Source organism: Oreochromis aureus, linkage group 12, assembly GCF_013358895.1.
Source record: "Oreochromis aureus strain Israel breed Guangdong linkage group 12, ZZ_aureus, whole genome shotgun sequence".
In the NCBI taxonomy this organism is placed as follows: Eukaryota; Metazoa; Chordata; class Actinopteri; order Cichliformes; family Cichlidae; genus Oreochromis; species Oreochromis aureus.
The window spans coordinates 1,342,296-1,363,661 of record NC_052953.1 but is presented as its reverse complement, the minus strand read 5'-3'; the positions used below and the strand labels follow the sequence as shown (position 1 = coordinate 1,363,661).

The window sequence follows — 21,366 nt, the reverse complement described above, 5'->3', positions numbered from 1 at the left end:
CGTCCATTGACCTCTGCGTGAGCTGCTTTGACTTCAAAATAAAAGCCTGGGCTGAGAGGAAAGCATCGTGCTGAACGTTGTTTTAATTTACTTATTTGTATTTTAGGTGAGATAGCGAAGTGTCACCTTTATTCAAAGTACTCTGTGGAGTGAAGCAGCTCCTGTGATCATGAATTTTTATTTGCTGTGACTAAAACAGAATTAATTATGGTTTTATTTAGAAATTAATTCTAGTATTTTCTTGATTTGCTGATTATTTATTTTGTTTAAAGTCCTGACATGAAAACATTAATTTATTTAATAACCAATGAAAACTCCTCAGATCTTGGAGTTCACATGAGAGTAACAAACACAAAACAGTCATCTAAACACTATATAGTACTAATGAGACCATCTTCAATGCGTTTTTGTTTTTTAGTTAATGACATCGATGTGAATGGAGTGATTTCAGCTCGACTGCTCAGAGTTTAGACTGAGCACCTGCCAGGTGATCCTGGCGGGATCACAGGAAGCTGAAACGGTCCTTAAAGGGATCATCCTGCAGTGTTTCATCAAACTTCCTATTACTGCAGTCTGTCCTTGCTCTTTACGCTCAGTTCAGAGTGTGTGGTACCGGTTGTAATTTTCATTGATGTGGATCAAATGTCATACCTCTGCCTACAGGGATGAATCAAATCAAATAAAAATGCAAACGCACTCCTGTGTCAGAGACTGTGCCCTTCTGTGTTCATTATCATCCACTAAAGTCTACTGATGCGACCTTTGACCTTACAGGAACGGACTTTTGTGCACTTTGGTAATTTGTGTGAGGTCCACATCCAGTAATCAAATCAATTTTTTAAATTTTTAAAATCTTTTTATATTCATTGATATTCGTGTTTACTGGAACATTATTAAGACAGACTTGTTGATTTTAATTTTATGATTTTAGTTTTGTTCCTCTCGAGATGATTGGTCTTGGGTGCTCTTATTTTGAAGAACCGCACAGGAAGCTGCGGCTGTTTCCGCCAGCTTGCTTCAGCTTCAGTCGAGTTTCCAAGGAGAGAAATATCAGCCGCGCGCGGAGAGGACGCGCTTCAGCTCGGACGGGACTCCTCAGAGCAAACACCCACACACTCGGCGCTGACCTTTGACCTCTGGGACATTTTGGGGTCCGGGCGGGAAGCTCGCGGACGGTGTAGAGCCGGGACAGGCTGCCATGGCCCGGCCGAGGAAGAAAAGCTGCTCTGGGTGCTGAACATGAAGCTCCGCGGGGGGAGACAGAGAGAGCACAGACTGCAGTAACACGGAGGGAGAGGAGGAACTTTAATTCAGGAGAGAAGAAGAAGAAAAGGAGGAAGAGGAGGATGAAGATGGGAGGGATAGTGGAGCTGCTGGGCATCAGCTGGCTCCTCTTCCTCCTGCTGCTCATTGGAAACGGTCACTGCAGAGGTGAGAGGGGTGAGGAAGAGCACGCTGAGTGGGAGGTTTATCGGGCCCTGTGAGGGACACTGACCCGGGGTATCATGGGAGGTGTAGTCCACCCTCAGCTGCTCTGACGGTCACTGCGAGCAAAAATCTGTGAAATGTTCCTATAAATGTGTCCAAGTTTAATCTTCATCGGAGTGAGAGGACTCTGGCTCCTGCCTCCCTCTGTGAGCACGCAGGTGAGCGCACAGGTAGGAGTTTATGCAGCACGCTGAGGTTCCATCGCTAATAGTTAGCTCTAAGGTTTCATGTTAAATGTGGTCAGAGTTTCACAAAGTGACGGGCGCATGTGCAAAAGTAGGGTAAAGCACTGGGTCGGGCCCCTCTGCAGCTTCCTAAAGTCAGCCAATTAGACGAAAGAGTATGGGGGCGGGGCTCAGACAGGAAATGAGGATGAATGGCAGGACAAATGATGATGACTGTCGTCTGTAAACCTGTGTCTGATGCAGCGCTTCTCTATAACCCTGATGAACAGCTGTTTAAAGCCATTTAATATAACTGTTGCTCAGGTGTCCAAGTACCCGAGAGCTTTAGACTGGTGAAGCTGAGGCTCAGGACTTTTGCACAGAGCGATCCAAACCAGCACCAGATCATTTAGTGACCTGGACCTGCTCATAGATCCTCTCAGACCTTCTCGGAGCTGAACTTTGGTCTGTCTTCCTCCTGACTCCGCCCACCAGGGACTGAGAATGGCGTCCTGTGCTCTGCGGCTCCTCTGGGCCGGAGGACAGAGGTGGCCTCGAGCAGGGAGTTCAGGTGTCCCGGAATCTTATTCCTAGGTGAGGGGAAAGTGGAGCGTGAGCACTCAGACCTCTGGAGGGATCTTGGAGTACAGCTGCTGCTCCTTCGTTTGAAACGACTCAGTTCAGGTGGCGAGGACGTTTCCTCAGCGTCTCCTTTTTCCCGGTACATTGAATTGAAAGGAGACTCTGGGTCAACACGTAACTGCTGGACAGATTTTACTCCTGCCCCGGCCAGGGAACGCCTGCTGGGATTTCCCAGGAGGAAGTGGTGCTTAGTTTACAGAGCTGTGGGTTTCAGTTTTCAGGCGTGCTTCAGTCACAGCTGCCTTTTCTTTCTGGAAACTTTATTGAAACAGCTGTGAGAACAGCTAGCAGGTGACCAAACCGCGTGGTTCCTTCCTGTTCAGCGCCTGGTTCTGGTTCTGGCTGAGCGGAGCTGAATAACTAGCGTGCTGAGACCAGTGCAGCGTTTCCATCCTCAGCCTGAAAGTGCAGTTTTTGTTCATCATAGTTATATCTACCAATCTGCAGGCGGATCATTTCCATTTCTTCCCGTATTTGTGAGTCTTTCTGTGTTAGCCTGTGTGAACATGAACAATGGTCTAAGCTAACTTGTTGAAACCCCTGGGAGCTGACATCCAGGAAACAGGAAGACAGGAAACTCTTCTTTGCTCGGTTTGAGGTTTCTGCACATGAATCTGATACTAATCAGTTTTGTGATTTCCTGTTCTGTGATGTGGTTTCAGAGCAGCGAGTCAGGCAGTCAGACCACAGTGCAGAAGTTTGTGTGAGGGCGGAAAACCTCCTTAACCATGAAAGGAAAGCTTTAACAGCTCCTGTTTAGGATATCTGGTGTCACTATGACAGTTTTATGCATAGAGTACATTTGATAACATTAATATTGAATATGCTGAACACTGAGGACACAAACATAAAAACCTGCGTGGGTTTAGCTGAAAGCTGCAAATAAAACTTGACAGAGAGGAAACGGTGTGCAGCTGAGAGGCGTGACGAGGTCAGAGAGGTGAACTAACAGAAGGATTCTAACGGTGATTCTGTCTTAAACTGGGAGCCAATGGCGTGACTTCAGTCCCGGGGTCACGTGGTCACATGTCAGTGGTCACGTCCTGCAAATCGAGCGTTACAATAATCTAACTGAAAGCATGGACCGGTGTCTCTGAGTCAGTTTAGAGTAGAAACTGTGAACACAGGTTAGATCATCACAGGAAGTGACACGTACAGCTGTGTATCGTCTGCATAGAACAGTAACCCCAAGGCTGAAGCTCTCAGTTCACTTAGTTCATGTCCATGTTTGGACACACCTGTGCTGTCTTACCTGAGCTCAAGGCACTGCTGAGTACTCGCCGTGTGTGTGTGTGTGTGTGTGTGTGTGTGTGTGTGTGTGTGTGTGTGTGTGTGTGTGTGTGTGTGTGTGTGTGTGTGTGTGTGTGTGTGTGTGTGTGCAGGTTCTTACTATCTTGGTGGGGACCAAAACCCAGGTCCCCACGGGGTTGAAGGCATTTTTCACACTCAAAATGTGGTTTTAGTGTCAGGGTTACAGTTGTGGGTTATGGTTAGAGTAAGAGGCTAGGAAAAGCATTATGTCGATAGGATGTCCCCACCAAAATAGCAAACCAGGTGTGTGTGTGTGTGTGTGTGTGTGTGTGTGTGTGTGTGTTACAGTAAAACACGTTGACGTTTCTGCTTTTTGAAAAAAATCAGATAAAAAAAAAAAAAAATGAAACCAGTCCTTTCTGTGAGAAGTTTCCACTGAGTCGTCCAGAGTCTGAATGAATCACTCTCTCACACACACACACACACACACACACACACACACACACACACACACACACACACACACACACACACTTTCCCTGAATCATGACTCATGGTGTTTTTCCTGGATCCACAGACCGTAATCACAATGAAAGCAGCTTCAGGGTCTGATAATGTGAACCTGCAGTTTTCTCAGTGCCCAGCAGAGGGGGAGTCGTTTGGCAGTACATCAGAGAGGGCACGGCCATCTTTTAAATACAGTCTGATCGGGGTGGCTCCTCCTCCTGAGTGGCTGATCGCAGCTTCTCCTTCTTTAAATGTGTTTAAATCCGTTTCTTGGGGTTTATCATGTTTTACTCAAGTCTTCATTTAGTTCATTTAGTTTTTACTGTATTTTATTCTCAGAGCTTTTTGCTCGTCTCGGTGTTCCTCATGGTTCCACCTGAGTTAGGTTTTTTTAAAATCTGTGGTTGAGATTATCTTTGGAGTCACTTTTCCAGGGTTTTCCTTCTGGGGTCCCTTCGGTAGGGATGAGCAGCAGCTCTTGACGTGACGAGCCGGTGACGAGAATAAAACCAGCAGGAAGCAGTGAGAGTGCTTCCTGTTTGGAGGCTTCCTGCCCGGCTTCAGGACGGCGAGGTCGTTAGCATCAGACTGCAGGTGTTGCTGTGGCTACAGATTAACACACACACTCGTGTTGGACACCATGCTGTCTGTTGTTGTGAGCAGATGGCGAGAAATGAAGAACAGAGAGTGTGTGTGTGTGTGTGTGTGTGTGTGTGTGTGTGTGTGTTCTCTATCAGCTGACTGTGGTCAGACTGTATTTGACAGGCTGTGCAGGATGAACCACCGCTTGTGATTTTGTCTCCTGAGGAACAAAATACAGTTCAGAGCTTCCTGTGAAATGTGTGTGATTTGAGCTGCAGTGTGACACTGATACCTGTGTGTGGATCAGCTGCTTTGTTACAAACAGGAGCTGCTGAGGACGCTTTCAGCTGCTTTACAGGAAGCAGTGGAGCTGTTGTAGCAGCGCCGTAAGGAGCTTACAGCTCTGCGGCTGGATTTATTTTCTTTCACTGAGCTCATTTCCAAACAGGCCGTCATGTTGCTATGAGCATGTTTGCTTTACTTTATCAGCTCAAAGATAAAGAAGGAAAACAGAAGAAGGGTGAGGCTGAATGTCAGCAGCAGACCTCACAGGCGGGGTGGCGGGTTCAAAAGTCCCGCCTCCCATCAAGGAGGAAATCTGGAGAGAGAATGTGGTGCGATGGTGTGCGGGGACGGCTGAAATGAGGATTCATTGATGTTCTGCTGAAGGTCTCACTGATGCTCCTCAGACTGCAGTGTGTGGAAACACACCCGGCTCACACGCAGGAAGTAGAGCCGCACAGAAGTGTCATCAGAGACATAAAGATGAGTTTCATGTGTATAAAATCCAGATTCTGGATCGTGTCTGTGGACCATGTGTGACACTCAGAGACTCACACAGACGTAACTGTGAAGCTGGGTTTAAAAAATGAAGAGCTTAAAGTTTTAAAAACATGATTAGCGCCATCCTCTGTCAGCACAGGACGTGATGTCATCTGGTTGGTTGGTTGTGGCTGACAGACATCGATAGCTCAGAGGAAAATAAGGACACTGAAACTAAACATCAGTGTGAGGATCACCTTCGTGCTGCAGCGATGAGTTCATGTTAAACATGGACGTCCACTGTCCATGCCTTTAACAGGAAGTGGCTGTTGGCTGTGTGGTTAGCTGCACTCAAACAGGAAAATCCAGCTGTTAGCCGTGATGCTCGGGTTTGTAAAGCACTTCGTGAACGAGTCCTGAGTCAGGTGACAGGCGGTCCACCTCCTCTCAGCTGATGCGATGTTTTATGCAGTAAAATCTTTGCGTTTCCGACACGTGCACACAAAATGATGTGTTCAGTTCTGAGGCTGTGGCGAAGGATTTGAACTTGTTTACAGAGGAAACTGAACTGATTCGTTTCCCGTCTCCTCCTGCAGACTCTCACCAGACCGAGCACCTGTCCTCCTATCAGCTGGCTGTCCCTCAACCAATCGGAGGCAGGCTGAGGAGGGACGTGAATGGAAGACTGCCCAGTCAGGTTTGGAGGTTTTTATTTCTAGTTCATTTTCACTTACCTGTTTCCAGGTCACACAGAGAGGTTCACGTAAGACGATGACGAGGGCACCTCACAGGAAACAGCACTGCTAGCCACGGAATCGTAGGCGGGCAGACTCCATGTTTGCTGGTCCATCAGACCGAACAACCTCAGATTATTGTGACCCCAGTCTGCGTTAGGCGAGCTGCTGATTCCAAACTGATGGATTGTGTTGTTTTACTGACGTGACTGTGGCTGCACACAGATTTTAAACATTAGCTTTAAACCGTGTTTGGCTCGCCACGAACACAAATCTGATGTCACGACGTCCATGTAGCAGCACGCCTGCAGGCTTCGTTTAAAGACGCTCGCTCCGCCTGTGCTGCTGTCCCTCCCTGCATGCTGCAACATGCTCACACACACACACACACGCACGCGATGATACACTCTGCTGGCATGTGCAGTCTGCTCAGAGATAACACCCCTGTGAAAGTGTTGTTGAGACGTGTGTGTGTGTTCTTGTCTAGCTATCTTTGTGAGGACCGAAATCTGCATTCTACTATACTTGTGAGAACCAGCAGTCACTTGTGAGGACACACAACCCGGTCCTCACATTTTTGAAGGCATTTAAAGCCATTTTTGAGGCTCAAAACATGGTTTTAGTGTCAGGGTTACAATTAGGTTAGGGTTAGGCATTCATTTGTAATGGTTAGGGTAAGGGGCTAGGGAAACCATTATGTCAATGAGGGTCCTCACTAAGATAGCTGAACGGGTGTGTGTGTGTGTGTGTGTGTGTGTGTGTGTGTTCAGCGCTGGCTCAGCTCCAGTCTAACACTTACACCTGGAGTAAATCTGATGGGGTGTGTCGCTGCTCGCAGAGACTCGTGGCTAACACGTCGCTGTGCTCGGAGCCGATTATCATCCAGCTGTGTCACAAACAGCTGGTCATTCCCGGGATCGTGAGATGTGAGCGCGCTCGGATCACCACGTTTTTCCACGTTTTACCCTGTGAAACTGTTGAACATGTACTTTCTCTGAAACTCGTCAGCATCGCTCACTTCCTGTGGAAACAGCTGACGGGGGAGAGCTCCTGACCTGTGGAGGCCCGTCGGACAAAAACGGGGCGCCACAGTGATGACCTCACTGCTCTCAGCGCCGATGGCTGCCTCGGGGTTCGTGACCCACAGAGGAGCTGAGAACGGATACCCGCTGCCTGCATAGGCGCGCACACACCTGGTGATGTCATCACCTGACTTCACAAACGTAACAGAAACGAGGTCAGCTGACTCTGCGAGGCGCCACGGGGACGCCGACCGAGCCAGAACCAGCAGCAGCTCTGCTTAATGAGTTTGAGCTTGAACTGTTTCCATGACAATACCATGGTATGTTTACAGATTTACCCGACCTCTGACCCCTGCTGTGTTAGAGGACGGATGAGCTGCTGCTGGCAGCTGGACGATGGAGGCCACCGCTGACTTCCTGTCCACACCAGCTGTCTGTGTGCGCTAATTATAGTCCCACTGACACACACACACACACACACACAGAGCCAGGTGAGTCAGAGGCTCAGGTGACCTGCTCGGCGAGCAGCGGGATGCGTGATGAAGGCGATGGCGTGCTGTCAGTGCAGATGTTTGGCTGCCCGTGCTTGAGCTGGCCCTTTTTTCCACCATGGCGTGACCTCAGAGCATCCGATGACATCAGCTGAAGTTCGGTTGTGTCAGCAGGGTGACTCGAGTTGACGAAGTCTTTGCTCACAGCGGATGGAGTGTGTCTTTAACGCACGCCGTTTTAGCTGTTTGAGCTAAAACGAGGTAAAAATGAAACCCTGAGAAGCTCCGTTTTCATCCCTCGATCAGCTTCATGCTCTGAAATAACCCAAAACACGGAGCAGGAAGTGGAGCCCACAAACATCACGGGTACAAAGGTAACCACTGCTGGGAGCGACCGTACGTCTGTCACATATCGGAGCTAACGCTAGTGTCAGTGTGTTTGTGCTGTTAGCTAGCGCCGTCTCTGTTAGCTAACGTGCTCCTCGTGAGGATTGAAGCTGTAATCCCGACGCTCATGTACCAAACCAAGCTTTGAAGGACGCCGGCGCTCTCTTAGCTCTGTGGCTGTGAATCCAACATGGCAGACAGGATGGCAGGGAATGAGACCTCTTGGTGTTCTGCTTTCTGATTGGCTGATCTCCACCTGCAGTCACTCACACATGCTCAATGTTTTATTCTACAAGCTGTCACATTTGGCATCAAATTTACCTTTGTGTGTGTGTGTGTGTGTGTGTGTGTGTGTGTGTGTGTGTGTGTGTGTGTGTGTGTGTGTGTGTGCGCGCGTGCAGGTGTCCTACATCATCAGTGTGGATGGAAGCGACCGCGTCGTCCATCTGGAGAGAAACGAGTAAGTTCTGATGACGGGCGGTTGTATTCTGGCAATCGTTCGATCGCTGAGATCGAAGCTCTAAATTACTTAAACAAAAAGATTGAAGTATTTTTTTTTTTTTTCATTACCAAAGAAGAGTATCTGTGTTTGATTTGTCCAATTTTGACACACACGCATGCACGCCGACAGACGGCTGACATGTTTTTTACTTCATGGCCACAAAATCACATTTCAGACTCTGACAGGTGATCTCGAATGTCCTGGTGTGTGATTCTAAGTTTTTATGGAAACGCCACCAAGAATAACAGTGAGACATTTAAATAAACCTGTTTTTAATAACTGACTGAGCTCCAGTGGGAGTGAGGCAGGTGAAGGTGTGTTTCCTGTGCAGGTGTGAAGTGGCAGACTCACACCTGCACAGTGTTCACCTGCAGTCGAGGGTTCGGGGTTAAAGTGAAGTTGGTCACATGACTGTCCTGTTTCAGGCTGCTGCTGCCTGCAGACTTCACCGTGTTCTCCTACAGTCCCGACGGATCCTTGGTCACATCCACGCCACCTGTCCAGGTAACGCCCCGCCTACCTGTCTGTCTGTCTGTCTGTCTGTTGTATATGAGCCTCACCGGTCCTGTCAGTCAGTCGCATCGCTCAGACTCACCTGCTTTACAAACGTCCCGCCCTTTTCTTTCCTTTGTGGTCATTGCGGCGTCGATGCCACTGAGAACAAAGCGCATGCGCTCTGTTTCTCTGCAGACTTCATTAAAGCAAGGCTTTCCCAGAGAGAGGTGCATGCTGGGAGTTGATACTTCCTGTCAGCTGACCTGGGTTGTGTGATCTTTGAATGATAAATGGACTGTGGGCGTGTTTGTTTGGAGATGGTTACCATGGCGAGGGTCTGGGTTCGATCCTGTGACTAGATGTCACTTCCTGTCACTGTACAGAAACACGCTGACTCCTGCTTCCTGTATTTAAACTTGAGTCAGCTGGTTCGGGCAGAGCGTGATGGGCGGGTGGAGCGCTCGCTGCTCACTGCACCCACAGAGGGGAGGAGACAGAGCGAGAGCAGCAGACCGCTGAGATACGAAACTAAGACGCCGCTGACCATCCGTGTCTGATCATTCTCTGCAGGGAACTTCACAAAGTGCATTCTGGGTAAAGTTTGAGCCTCATGTGACACGGGCATCTTCGTTGGTCAGGAAGGTGACGGAATCACCTTCCTGACCAGCAGGAAAAGCCCTCCAGGGGTCTCCATGGAGACTGATGTGTCATCAGGTCGATCAGGTCAGGTGACGTGCTGATAGGTGGAGCCTGAGATCCCCGTCCTGTGAGTCAGCGCAGACAGGATGGGTTCAGACCCGCGGGCCACGTCTTGACCACCACAACTCCATGAGGACAAACAAGAGGAAAAGGAAGTGAGAAAATGATGAGCTGGTGTTCCTCAAAGTCTCTCTCGCACACACACACACACACTCACACACACACAGACACACACACACACAGAGGAAGTGTGTGAGCTCCGGTGGAACTGATACAGCAGTAATCGCTGCAGTGATGTCACTGAAACAGTCACAGCAGTGTGTGTGGAGAGGAGGTGTGGTGGCGCCCCCCGCTGGTGTGTGTGGGTGCTGCAGTCACCTCTATGTGTTTCAGGACCACTGTCACTATCGCGGCTTCGTCCAGGGCGTGGAGGGCTCGTCCGTCGCCATGAGCATCTGCAACGGCCTCAGGTAATACACACGCACACATAGACACACGCACTGTGTCAGACTGCTGCTGTAAATGACGTGTTCGTTAAATCTTCAACACTCTCATTCCTCCATAACGACCTCGCTCGCTAAAAGAACTTTCTGATGCTGAACAAACGGGGCGACTGTTTCAGACTCGCCTTAATCCTCGCCATGTTTGATGGACCCGTGTGTGTTTGTGTGTGTTTTCAGAGGAGTGATGCACCTCAGTGGTGGCAGCTATGGGATCGAGCCGCTAGACTCCGCCCCTGACCAGCACCTGGTGTACCGCTTGCAGGATGTGACATCACAGCCCCGAGGGTGCCAAACGCCGCACTACGAGCATGGCCACGACTCTACAGAGCGTGCTCAGTCCAGCTGGGAGGAGATCCCTCACGGGCAGCACAGACGGGTGCGTTTTGCCTCACGCACACGGTGCACGCCGACTTCCTGTCCCCTGAACTTTGACCTGTACCAGCTCTCCAGCTCTGGAGTCATGCCATCATTCCTTTACAGTCTATGCTGACTTTACATTCGTGTGTCGAGCGGCGATGATGGAGCGTCAGCAGCGTGAACGCCGCCGTGCGCTCTCAGAGAGTAACCGTGTTTCTGTTCCAGGTGAGGAGAGCCGTCCTCCACAAGACGCACTACGTGGAGCTGCTGCTGGTGGTCGACAACGACAGGGTGAGGGCACGACACCGGGTGGAGGTGGACTGCTGCGGCGGGCGGCGTGTAACCGTGTGTTTCTCTCTCCTCAGTTTAACTTCATGAGCAGGAACGCGACGGCAGTGAGGGAGGAGATGGTTCTGCTCGCCAACCTCGTGGACAGCGTGAGTGTCACATGTTTCCTCCACGGCTGAGTTAGCTTTGTGTCAGGGGAATCGTGCACACGGCAACAGGAAGTGACTTTCCTTTCAGCTCGTTTGCTCTCGTGTGGTTAAAAGTAAATAAATAAATGTTCTTAAAATGAATAAAGCATAAATAAGAGGAGGTGTGTGTGTGTGTGTGTGTGTGTGTGTGTGTGTGTGTGTGCGCGTGTGTGTGTGTGTGTGTGTGCGTGCACGTGTGTGTGTGTGTGCAGATCTACATGCAGCTGAATATCCGGGTGGTTCTGGTTGGTTTGGAGATCTGGAATCAGCAGAACCAGATCAGCACTGACGGAGCGGCCGGTGAAGTCCTGAATCGCTTCACCCAGTGGAGGGAGAAGGAGCTGGTTCCTCGCCGCCGCCATGACTCAGCACAGCTCATCCTGTCAGTACACACACACACACTGTTTCTGTTTTGTTTATTACTGCATGTGATTGGACCGTGTATCAGGTGATGATGATGATGATGATGGTGGTGGTGTCTTTGCAGGAGGAAGAATTTCGGGCAGACGGCCGGGATGGCTTTCGTCTCCACCGTCTGCTCAAGGAGTCACGGAGGCGGGATCAACGCGGTACGCCACCATGCGTGCACACTAAATACATTCAGTTTTATTAAAAACACCAAAAACATTATTAAAATGAATGTTTCTCCACCTGTGACATCGATTTCACTCTGAATCAGACGTCTGGGAGAAAGATCACGAGAAATAAATAGATCTGGATTCTGCTAATGACAGCTTTAGAAGGAACTCCATCTCCCAGGGTGCATTTCAGTGAGACGTGACTGAATTGTGCTCTGTGTCCTTCAGTTCAACAACAACCTCGTGGTCTCGTTCGCCTCCATCGTGGCTCACGAGCTCGGCCACAACCTCGGCATGAACCATGACGACGGCCGACAGTGCACGTGCCCCACCGGTGCCTGCATCATGAACTCCGGAGCCACGTAAGACGCACACGGCGGGCTACGCCGCACGCTCACACACACTCACGCCTAACGCATCTCCTCACGCTCTCTGCAGAGGGTCAAAGAACTTCAGCAGCTGCAGCGCCGATGACTTTGAGAAGATGATCCTGCTGACGGGGGGGGCGTGTCTGCTGAACGTCCCGCGGCCTGACGAGGCCTACAGCGCCCCCTACTGCGGAAACAGGCTGGTGGACTTTGGGGAGGAGTGCGACTGTGGCTCAGAGAAGGTGTGATGTGTAGAGAGCGAGTTAGACATGTTTGCCTTACATTAGATTTGACCCTCTTTGATACGACGTGTGCCGAAACAGCGACGACGCTCCTGTCAGTCGGTTTGGGCCCAAACAGACAGTCACTCAGTGATTTATTACACAACTCGAGCTCCTCATCAGCAGGAAGTCCAACGTTTACGCCGTCCACGTGTTCCACAGCTGTGCAGTGGACCAGCTGGAGTTTTTGCCAGTCCAATTCTGGCTCCCGGGCCTTATGTTTGACATCCCTGTTTTATATTAACGTCTCACTGTTTTTGAGTTTTCCTGCACACAGAAAATGAAGATAAAAGAGCCAAAAGTTTAGATTTGTGGGTTATTTTTACATCTTTGTGCGATTTTCTAACGTTTAAAATGATTTTACTCCAGAGACAGAAACTTCCTGTCTAAACCCGGTCACGTGATCAGCCGTGTGTGTGTGTGTGTGTGTGTGTGTGTGTGTGTGTGTGTGTGTGTGTGTGTGTGTGTGTGTGTGTGTGTGTGTGTGTGTGTGTGTGTGTGTGTGTGTGTGTGTGTGTGTCCGCGCGCGCAGGAGTGTGAGGAGGACCCCTGCTGTGAGTATCGGACCTGTAAGCTGAAGTCTGGAGCTCAGTGTGCGTACGGCGAGTGCTGCTCCAACTGTCAGGTAAACACAGCGAGTCTCGTGACCTCGTGACACACACACCTGTGTGTGTGTTGGGCTCTGTAACTGTGTGTGTGTGTGTGTGTGTGTGTTCGTTCTCATGTTCATGTTCATGTTCAGTTCCTCCCGGGGGGAACCGTGTGTCGCGCGAGCACAGATGAGTGTGACCTGCCCGAGTTCTGTAACGGCTCCTCGTCCTTGTGTCAGAGCGACGTCTTCATCCAGGTGAGGTCCGCTGCTTTTACCTGAGCAGGTGAGCTGCTGGCTGAGCTGTCCTTCATCACATCTGTGTGTGTGTGTGTGTTTCAGAACGGGCAGCCCTGCAGGAACCAGGAGGCCTACTGTTACAACGGGAAGTGTCAGCACTACGACAGCCAGTGTCAAGCCATCTTTGGAGACAGTACGTACCTCTGCACGCCTTCATCTTCACTCCTCTACCTCATTACTCATTACTCAGCAGCTGACCCCCTCCCCCTCCCCCCCTCAGAGGCGAAGGCAGCTCCTGAGCTCTGCTTCAAAGAAGTCAACAGCAAAGGAGATCGCTTTGGCAACTGTGGCTACCTCAACAACGGCTTCAAGAAGTGCGAGAGCAGGTAACACACACACACACACACTTCATCAGGGTCCAGTGTGATTTAACGAGCCTGATGATGTCACACAGTTCAAGTCCTATGGAAGTTAAATGCACCTCCAGCTTTGACCTGATGGTGGCGCTGTGTGATGTCTGCATTCCAAACGTCACTACACCTGTGTCACTAAGAAACGGGGAAAACCTGAGCAAACTCCATCTCCCAGGGTGCATTTCAAAGCCCCGCTGTGTCTTTCCCACAGTCCGTATTCGAGCCTTCTCCTGAATCCTCCGATTCTTGTCAAACTCGCTGCTTCCGTTTTCCTCATCATGTTTGTCACCATAGAAACGCCATGTGTGGGAAACTGCAGTGCTCCAATGTTCAGGCGAAGACGGTGTTTGGCATCGAGCCGTCGATCATCAGCACGCCAATCGCTGGAGGGAAATGCTACGGCGTGGACTTCATGCTGGGGTCGGACGTCCCTGACCCCGGGATGGTGAACGAAGGGACCAAGTGTGGAGAGAACAAGGTGAGGAGGAGGGAGGAGGGAAGGTGAGGAGGAGGGAAGAGAAAGGGGATGAGGAGTGAGCAGATGAGGTGTTAAAGCTCGATTCTTCTTCTGCGGCGCTCAGGTGTGTGTGAACTTTGAGTGCCGCGGCGCTGACGTCCTGAGCTACGATTGCAACGTGCAGACCAAATGTCACGGACACGGGGTGAGTCACCTGCCTGTCCTCCTGCCTACCTGTCTGTCAGGTGCGTCACATGACTCAGGTGTCACCTGTCTGTGTGTCGCAGGTGTGCAACAGCAACAGGAACTGCCACTGCGACTATGGCTGGGCTCCGCCCTTTTGCGAGTTGTCAGGTTATGGTGGCAGCGTTGACAGCGGACCCACGTGGAACGGTATGTCACCTGGAGAACTCGGACTCACCTGAGGGCAGGTGTCCCGTGTTAACGCGCCTCCTCTGTGTGCCCCTCCCCCAGATAAGGACACGTCTCTCAGGGACGGCCTGCTCGTCTTCTTCTTCTTTGTCCTCCCGCTGCTCGCTCTCAGCGTCTTCGTTTTCCTGCGCAGGAACGAGCTGCTGCGGCGACTCGGGCTGAGCCGCAGGAAGAGGTCGCAGGAATATGAGTGAGTGCACGCACACACACACACACACACACACACACACACACACACGCTGCCACGACCGCGGGAACCACATGTTCTCTGTGCTGCGTTCAGGGACACTCTGAGTATAATTGTAAACCATTAGCTGCACGTGTGGCGCTGCTCACACGGTCATGTCTTCCTCAGGGCTGACGGCATGGCTTCAGCCAATCACAGCAGGAGACCGCCTCCCAGAGCGCAGCCTCCATCTGTTGCCCGGGGAAACGCCAATAACATCGTCAGAGACGGGGTGAGTTTAGGGTTCGCGTGAGACTCAGAGTTTAAGTAAACATGCAGATGTGATTTAGGAGGGGGTGTTTCCCTTGTTTTACATACTCCTGCTTCACCTGTCCGTCCAGGTGTGTGATGATGTTTGTAGCATCATCAGTTGTTCCTGCAGCTTTACCCGGTTTGTTCTGTGTGAGCAGTGTACAGAGACCCACAGCAGCAGCAGTACTCTGAGTGGGCGTGTCTACAGAAGATTAAAACTAAACATCTTTGAGGCGTTAGCGGTCGGAGAGCGGCGTCCTCCGATCTTCTTCTGGGCTCCTGTACGGGTGTGATGAAGGTGGACGGTACCCACAGAGACCAGTAAAGCTTTAACGTGCTGGACTCACTGCTGGAGCACCCGGTGGACGGTAGAGGAACTGCAGCTTTTAGCATGAGCTGCTGATGGCCAAAACATTAGAACCAGTCAGCCATGTAGCTGCTGATAGTGAACACAGCTGGTTTACACTTCACCTTTCTGCTCATATGTGGACCTGAGCAGCAGGTGGACACGCCCACACGGCCTCCTGCTGCTGCTGCTGCTGCTGCTGATTTTACTAATGACACAAACCTGCTGTGTGACCCTGCTGATCAGGAGGCTGAGGATGGAGACGCTGATGATGCTCTCCTGGTAAGCCTCAGTGTAGAAGCTGAAGTCAGATGTAGTGATGAGCACACCTCAGCACGACAACACCAAACACAGTTATTGATCACTGTGTCGTTAGATGACCTCACAGGCTGGACGATCAGCTGATCACTTACAATCAGTGACAGACTGTACTAACCAACAGAGCAGCTAATCTGCATCAATCAGCATCTAACTGGAACTGAAGCGGCTGTCTGCACAGTTTATTGATGAGCTGATTAAGCTGTGTGATTAATCACTTTAGTGTGTGTGTGTGTGTGTGTGTGTGTGTGTGTGTGTGTGTGTGTGTGTGTTGATGGACTGCATGAGCTCTAACATGCTCTGCTCTCTCTCCATGTGAAGCACCACGCTGAGCTGCTGCCATCACAAGAGGTAAACCCTGCTTACTTCTCATTACCACTCTAACTACTGCTGCTGATGTAGTGTTAGCAGAGCTTAGTGCTGCGCTGTCTGCAGGTTAATCATCACAGCAGGAAACTAGAAAGCACCTTTCACTCACCCAATGACATCAGGTAAACTGGGAGAGTCAAACAGGGCAGGTAGATTGGGTGTGAGGGTTTGAATGGGACAATGACTCGCAGACTAGCAGATTTACCCAGGTGTACTTCCTCTGTGTGTGTTCAGGTAGTGGAAACCAGCCGGACGGCTCCTTCCCATGCTCTGAGGCCGCCACCGCCTCCTCTGTAAGACGTCGCGCACCACCACATCCACCGAAACACAAACCGAAAACAATCTATACAAAACATCCACTCAGCTGCTGTGACATCACCTGCTGGTTTCTCACGTTTCTATTGTCACCGTCTTTGTTGCAAGAAAACTGACGTGGCGGTGAGGACTGGGTCCGACTGTGTAACCGCTTGCTCATTGGCTGATGACTTGCGATTGATAACTCATTAGCCAATGGAGAAAATACCAGGGTTATTAGCATGACACCAAGTGAGCAACTGAGCTCCCAAACTCAGACGTCAGTAAGCTGTGTTCCTGTTGTCTTATACTGGTTTCTCACAGGATGTCACATTAGCCGCGGTAACTCAAAAACTGTCATTCAAACCTGAAATGGGGAAACTTCACTTTCAAACTAAAAGTTGTATCTTTCCAAACATTTGACGCTGTAGCAGTATGTTTCATATGCTAGCCTTAAGCTAATGATTCTTAAAAGCTAAATTTAAGCTACTGAGTCTTAGATGCTAACTTGAAGCTAATTGGACTGGACAGTTAGCGGAATTCAAAGCTATACCTGTGGCTAATGCCAAATCGACTGTATTTAAAAATAATTTTAAGCTAACTGGACTGAAGCTAACTGTGAGCTTGCTGGTCATTAAAATGCAATTTAATTTTAAGCTAAATTGTCTTCTACTCTTCTAGATTTAATAAACCTAAAAGCTGCATTTAACCTAAGTGGATCTAAATATAAGCTAACTATAAGCCAGCGGAAGAAATTTTATTTACCCAGTAGCTAACCCCAAACTGGCTTAATTCATATATTAACATTAAGGTAACTGGACTCAAGAGTGATTTTAAAACTAACTAAACACAGACAGTAGCATTAATTTAACTTGACAAAGAAAGAAACTAGCTAATGTTAAGCTGATCCTAAACTGGATATAGCATCTTATTCCTAATAGGGCAACACTAGATGGCCAGCTAATGTTAGCTAACATTTATAAGCTAGTCTTTAGAGAGGCTAGATGCTAAGTGAACCCAGAAGCTAACTGCTGGTGTAGCTGTATCACTCCAGCAGTTTGAACTGTGGCGGAGTGATACGTCATCTCAAACAGAGAGTGCACGCTGTGGTTTTAGTGGCTAGTCACAATGAGTCTTTTTCTTCTTTCTTGCACAGAAAACCGAAACCTTCTGCTGTGTCACAACCTCTGGTGCCTCAAAGAGCTGCGCCTGCGCCTCCTGTTTAACCAGTCAGGGGTCTTCTAACGACACCTGGATGACCAACCCCCCCCTCCCCCATGCTTATCTTCAAACCCTTCCCAGCGAACTCAGAGCTAGTTCCTTAGCAACAGCCAGAAACAATTCTGTAGCCACGATAACCGCCAGCCGGCCAGACTGCACCGCCATTGCAGTAAAATGGATCCAGGTGGACCGGACGAGGAACTTTAAAGAACCTACAGTAACCCAGCAGGTCCAAACTGGAGCCGCTGCTGTTCTCTAACCTAACCAGGCAATCAGATTCTCCTAAAAGCACGAGTTCTTCTGATTGGATGATTTTAGGAGGCACGTTCTTCTGATTGGTTGGTTTTACGAAGCCTGCTTAAGTATTTTTCAAATTTCTGATTTAGTCATGTGACCTTTCAAACAAAGTATAACAAGTATAGCAGGCCATGTGGGCCTCTCTCTCTGATTGGCTGGTTTGTAGTTGTGGGTGGAGCATGCATCTGAGCAATGGTTTGTTTCTTTTCTGTCTCTGAATGAAAACACTGATAGCACCGCCCGTCTGCTCAGCACTATTTTAGGAATGTAACGCGCCCTTGTGCGGTTGTGTGCCGGTGCGTTTGGTTTCTGCCGTCTGGCTCGCCCTGCATTCGCCTCCCTCGCTCTTCACAGAACTGTAAATCTACGATATGCAAACAGCATCTGAGCACGTAGCTCCTCTGGTCTTAGTTCATCATGCGTCATGGCGCCGTCTCTGCAGGGAACGTACGCTCACCAGGCGAGGCTGCTCGGTATGCCTCTACTGTCCAGGTATTTCCACCAGTGGAAATATGATTCTGAGCTTGCAAAGCATTCTGGGAAACGTAGGCAGTCACATTTAGTACAAGCAAAGTGGATTAATCAAATATGGAGGATAAAGGATTCCTAATCATCTGTTAGAATTGAAACTAAATGAGATGATGTGAGTTCAGACCTGCACTGAGAACATGTTCACTGCAAGTCTGGGCTCAAACTGAACAGCAGTACCTACCAGCTCCACCCAACATCGTTTCTTTCTTTCTTTCAAAGACTTTATAAAACACTCTTATTCCTGATGATTATTATCAGTATGCCTGACTCAATGGGGCTTTTTTTTTTAAATCTGTCGCTCTTCTGTTAAGCTTGAAGCTTTTTGCAGATCCACATGTTCCTTCTGGGGGGACACAGACCCCCGTTTCACCAGTGTTTAAAAAATGAATTGTGTCCAGTGGAAGCAGAACTTTAGCAGAAACATGAAATTGGGTGTAGCCTGCTGAGCACTCACACTGAGAGTGCGTGACGGCGTCTGAAGGTGGATCAAAGTCCTTTAAATTCTCGGCAATAATGTCCCGAGAGCGTCCACGCTTCCTGTCTGGGTGAGCAGTGATCACGCTGAACTCTTCCCGCGTTCAGGGCGTCTGATTCAAACCAGGGATTTTTACACCACCGGTGAACCAAATGCTTGTGTTCTGCAGCTGACGAGCCTGGATGCACTGTGCTGTGTAACCACGTTGGTATTTTTAAATGTCTTTTTTCACTTACTTTGCTCTTTTGAGGGTTTTTTGCACAGAAACCGAGGACTCCACTGAGGATGTTGACGCGTCACTCACAGGGCTATTTTAGTGCCATTCGACTGTTCATGCAAAAAAAAAAATAAACCGTAGTCTGTGCTGAGCTCCTGAGTGAAGACAGTCGGACGCAGTTATTTAAAGAGCTGAGAGCAGCTGAAGCTTCAGGTTACAGGCAGCTGCTGACGGCACCATTTAAAGGGGACCCGTTTTTATTATTTCCACCTCTGCACTTTGTCAGAGTAGCTTTGTATGATTCACAACTTAAAATAATCCAATTTTTTCTAATGCAATCAAAGCTTCACCTCACAAAGCTTAAAGTTAGCTTAGAGTAATCTCCACGGTCCAGTTAGCTTCAGGGTGCAGAGTCAGTTTGGAGTTTGTGGGATTACTTCGCTCAGAATTTAGCAAAGTCTCTCCTCCTGCTTAAACGTGCTGATGTGAAAGGTTTGTGGTGTATATACGTTTGAAAGTTTGGCCATGTTAAATATGAATTTTACAATATTGTAAAATCAAAAGTCTTGGTGCTCGGCAGCCATCTTGGTAATTTAAAGTGTTTATTTCTCCAGGTTACGCTAACTTTAATACTCTAATGAAATTGGGTGAATACAAGTACTTTTCCCAAAAACCCCAAACAGGTACAAGGTCTCTGTCAGCACAGCTGGTGGTCCAGGTGGGAAAAGCTTTAAGTGTTATTTTGGGTCAGCACAGGCCAAAGTGAAGCGGTCCCCTTTAAAGCCGATCAGCCAATCAGACGTCCTCAGTGGGGTTACATTCATACTGAACCTGTGTAAAAGATTTCATTTTCTCTTATTATGAATGATTTTATAGCATTTCTTTTTGCTTTTCACCTGTAATCTGTGGTCATTTGAACATTTCATTATTAACGTTGCTGTGTGGCGTGGAAGCCTCCGCGCTGACTGACTGATGATTTTTATGATTCGATGGATGATCTCTCACCTGTTGGACAACTTCCTGTTTCCTGTTGGACAGGTTCAGGTAGTTACAGCCAATGGAGCTCAAACTTGTGCTGCCTGCTGTGAAAACCAAACCTGGAAGAATAAAGGTCCTTCAGCTGAACATGATAATTTAATAAACTCTGTTCATACAGACTGTGATTTGTTGGCTTTCAGACTTAATAAAGGTGCACAGAAAATGGTTTGTCAGCATTCAGGTTCCCGTTAGTGGCGACATCCGTTTAATATACAGAAAAGCACTCCCAGCCTGACTGCAGTCATTGTCACACTTTCAATGTGAAAAACTCTTTTTGAAATTCAAGGTTATTTTAGAATTGTACATAGTGTTTTAAAAATATATTTAGGACCAAAAGGGTTTTTTAATGTCCTGATACAATAACTATATTTTTAAATAGTTTTGTGGAGTTGGGCAATTAAAATCGAGCCCTACTTTGTTTCTATTTTTTTAACTGTTATTTTAGACTTAAGTTGTTATTTTTACTGAACTGTGGAAATATTTTTAACAATAATTTAAAATACTGTTGAACGACTTTTTCACAACAAACATTTAAATGAGTATAAAAAAGATTCCTTGTTAGTGTATTTGTTTAGTTATGTGTGCCTATGCCAAGAGGCACACATATTACTATTCGTCGGATTTATTATTATTATTATGTGTGCCTATGGAAAGAGGCACACATATTACTATTCGTCGGATTTATTATTATGTGTGCCTATGCCAAGAGGCACACATATTACTATTCCTCGGATTTATTATTATTATTCTTCAGTTTCCGCCTGAAATTTTGCAGCGAATCTCGCCCCGCAGTTTTCAGACAAGCTTCATATATGTTACCTCATTTTGTGCGGCTGGATCTGGAATGGTGTGCTATGACTTTTGGTGTTTATGACTATTATAGTTTTTGAAATATTAATATTTTAGTGAAAATTTTCCCGCGCTCCTCTGCCAAACAGTTTTGACAATAGGGTTACATATGTTAGATCATTTTGTGCGGCTGGAGCTGGACTACTATGGTACGACTTTTGGTGTTCATGACTTTTATAGTTTTTAAATATTAATATTTTAGTGCAAATTTAGAAAGATTCTACTTTTGGCGCCATAGAAACAGACTTCATTTGTGGTGTGTTGGCTCTCTCTAGTGGTATACCCGGAGTAGTAGTACAGGCGAAAAGATCTATCCTTGGCCCAAAACTCCATATCCCACAATTCATAGCACGCCTCTACAGAGGCCTCTACCGAGTCAAACAATGGCGGCCACCACTTCGCTTTCTATGTCTTTTATTCGTGTTTCTAGGTCACAAACTAAACTTTTAAGACATTTTCAGGCGAGAATATAGGTGTGTAAACTTCAAATATCTGCTCGTTTTATCAAGACAT

At 48.3% G+C, this 21,366-nt stretch overlaps 1 protein-coding gene across 2 annotated transcripts; it reads left to right on the top strand.

Annotated features, from left to right (window-relative positions):
* The first annotated feature begins 1,000 nt into the window (after positions 1-1,000).
* adam9 (ADAM metallopeptidase domain 9) lies at positions 1,001-20,170 on the top strand. Of its 2 annotated transcripts, XM_031733625.2 has the most exons (24): positions 1,001-1,431; positions 5,993-6,093; positions 8,432-8,490; positions 8,958-9,036; positions 10,120-10,196; positions 10,407-10,605; positions 10,812-10,877; positions 10,952-11,023; positions 11,275-11,444; positions 11,550-11,631; positions 11,869-12,002; positions 12,079-12,250; positions 12,822-12,914; positions 13,032-13,136; positions 13,221-13,311; positions 13,399-13,504; positions 13,826-14,009; positions 14,113-14,193; positions 14,276-14,381; positions 14,463-14,610; positions 14,776-14,878; positions 15,884-15,913; positions 16,166-16,224; positions 17,382-20,170. In XM_031733625.2, exons 1-24 carry the CDS (start codon positions 1,347-1,349, stop codon positions 17,449-17,451), a joined length of 2,472 nt encoding a protein of 823 aa, XP_031589485.1. In that variant the 5' UTR covers positions 1,001-1,346; the 3' UTR covers positions 17,452-20,170. The 2 variants fall into 2 exon arrangements, with proteins under 2 accessions (XP_031589485.1, XP_031589486.1); XM_031733626.2 differs by lacking the exon at positions 15,884-15,913.
* Positions 20,171-21,366: the final 1,196 nt, after the last annotated feature.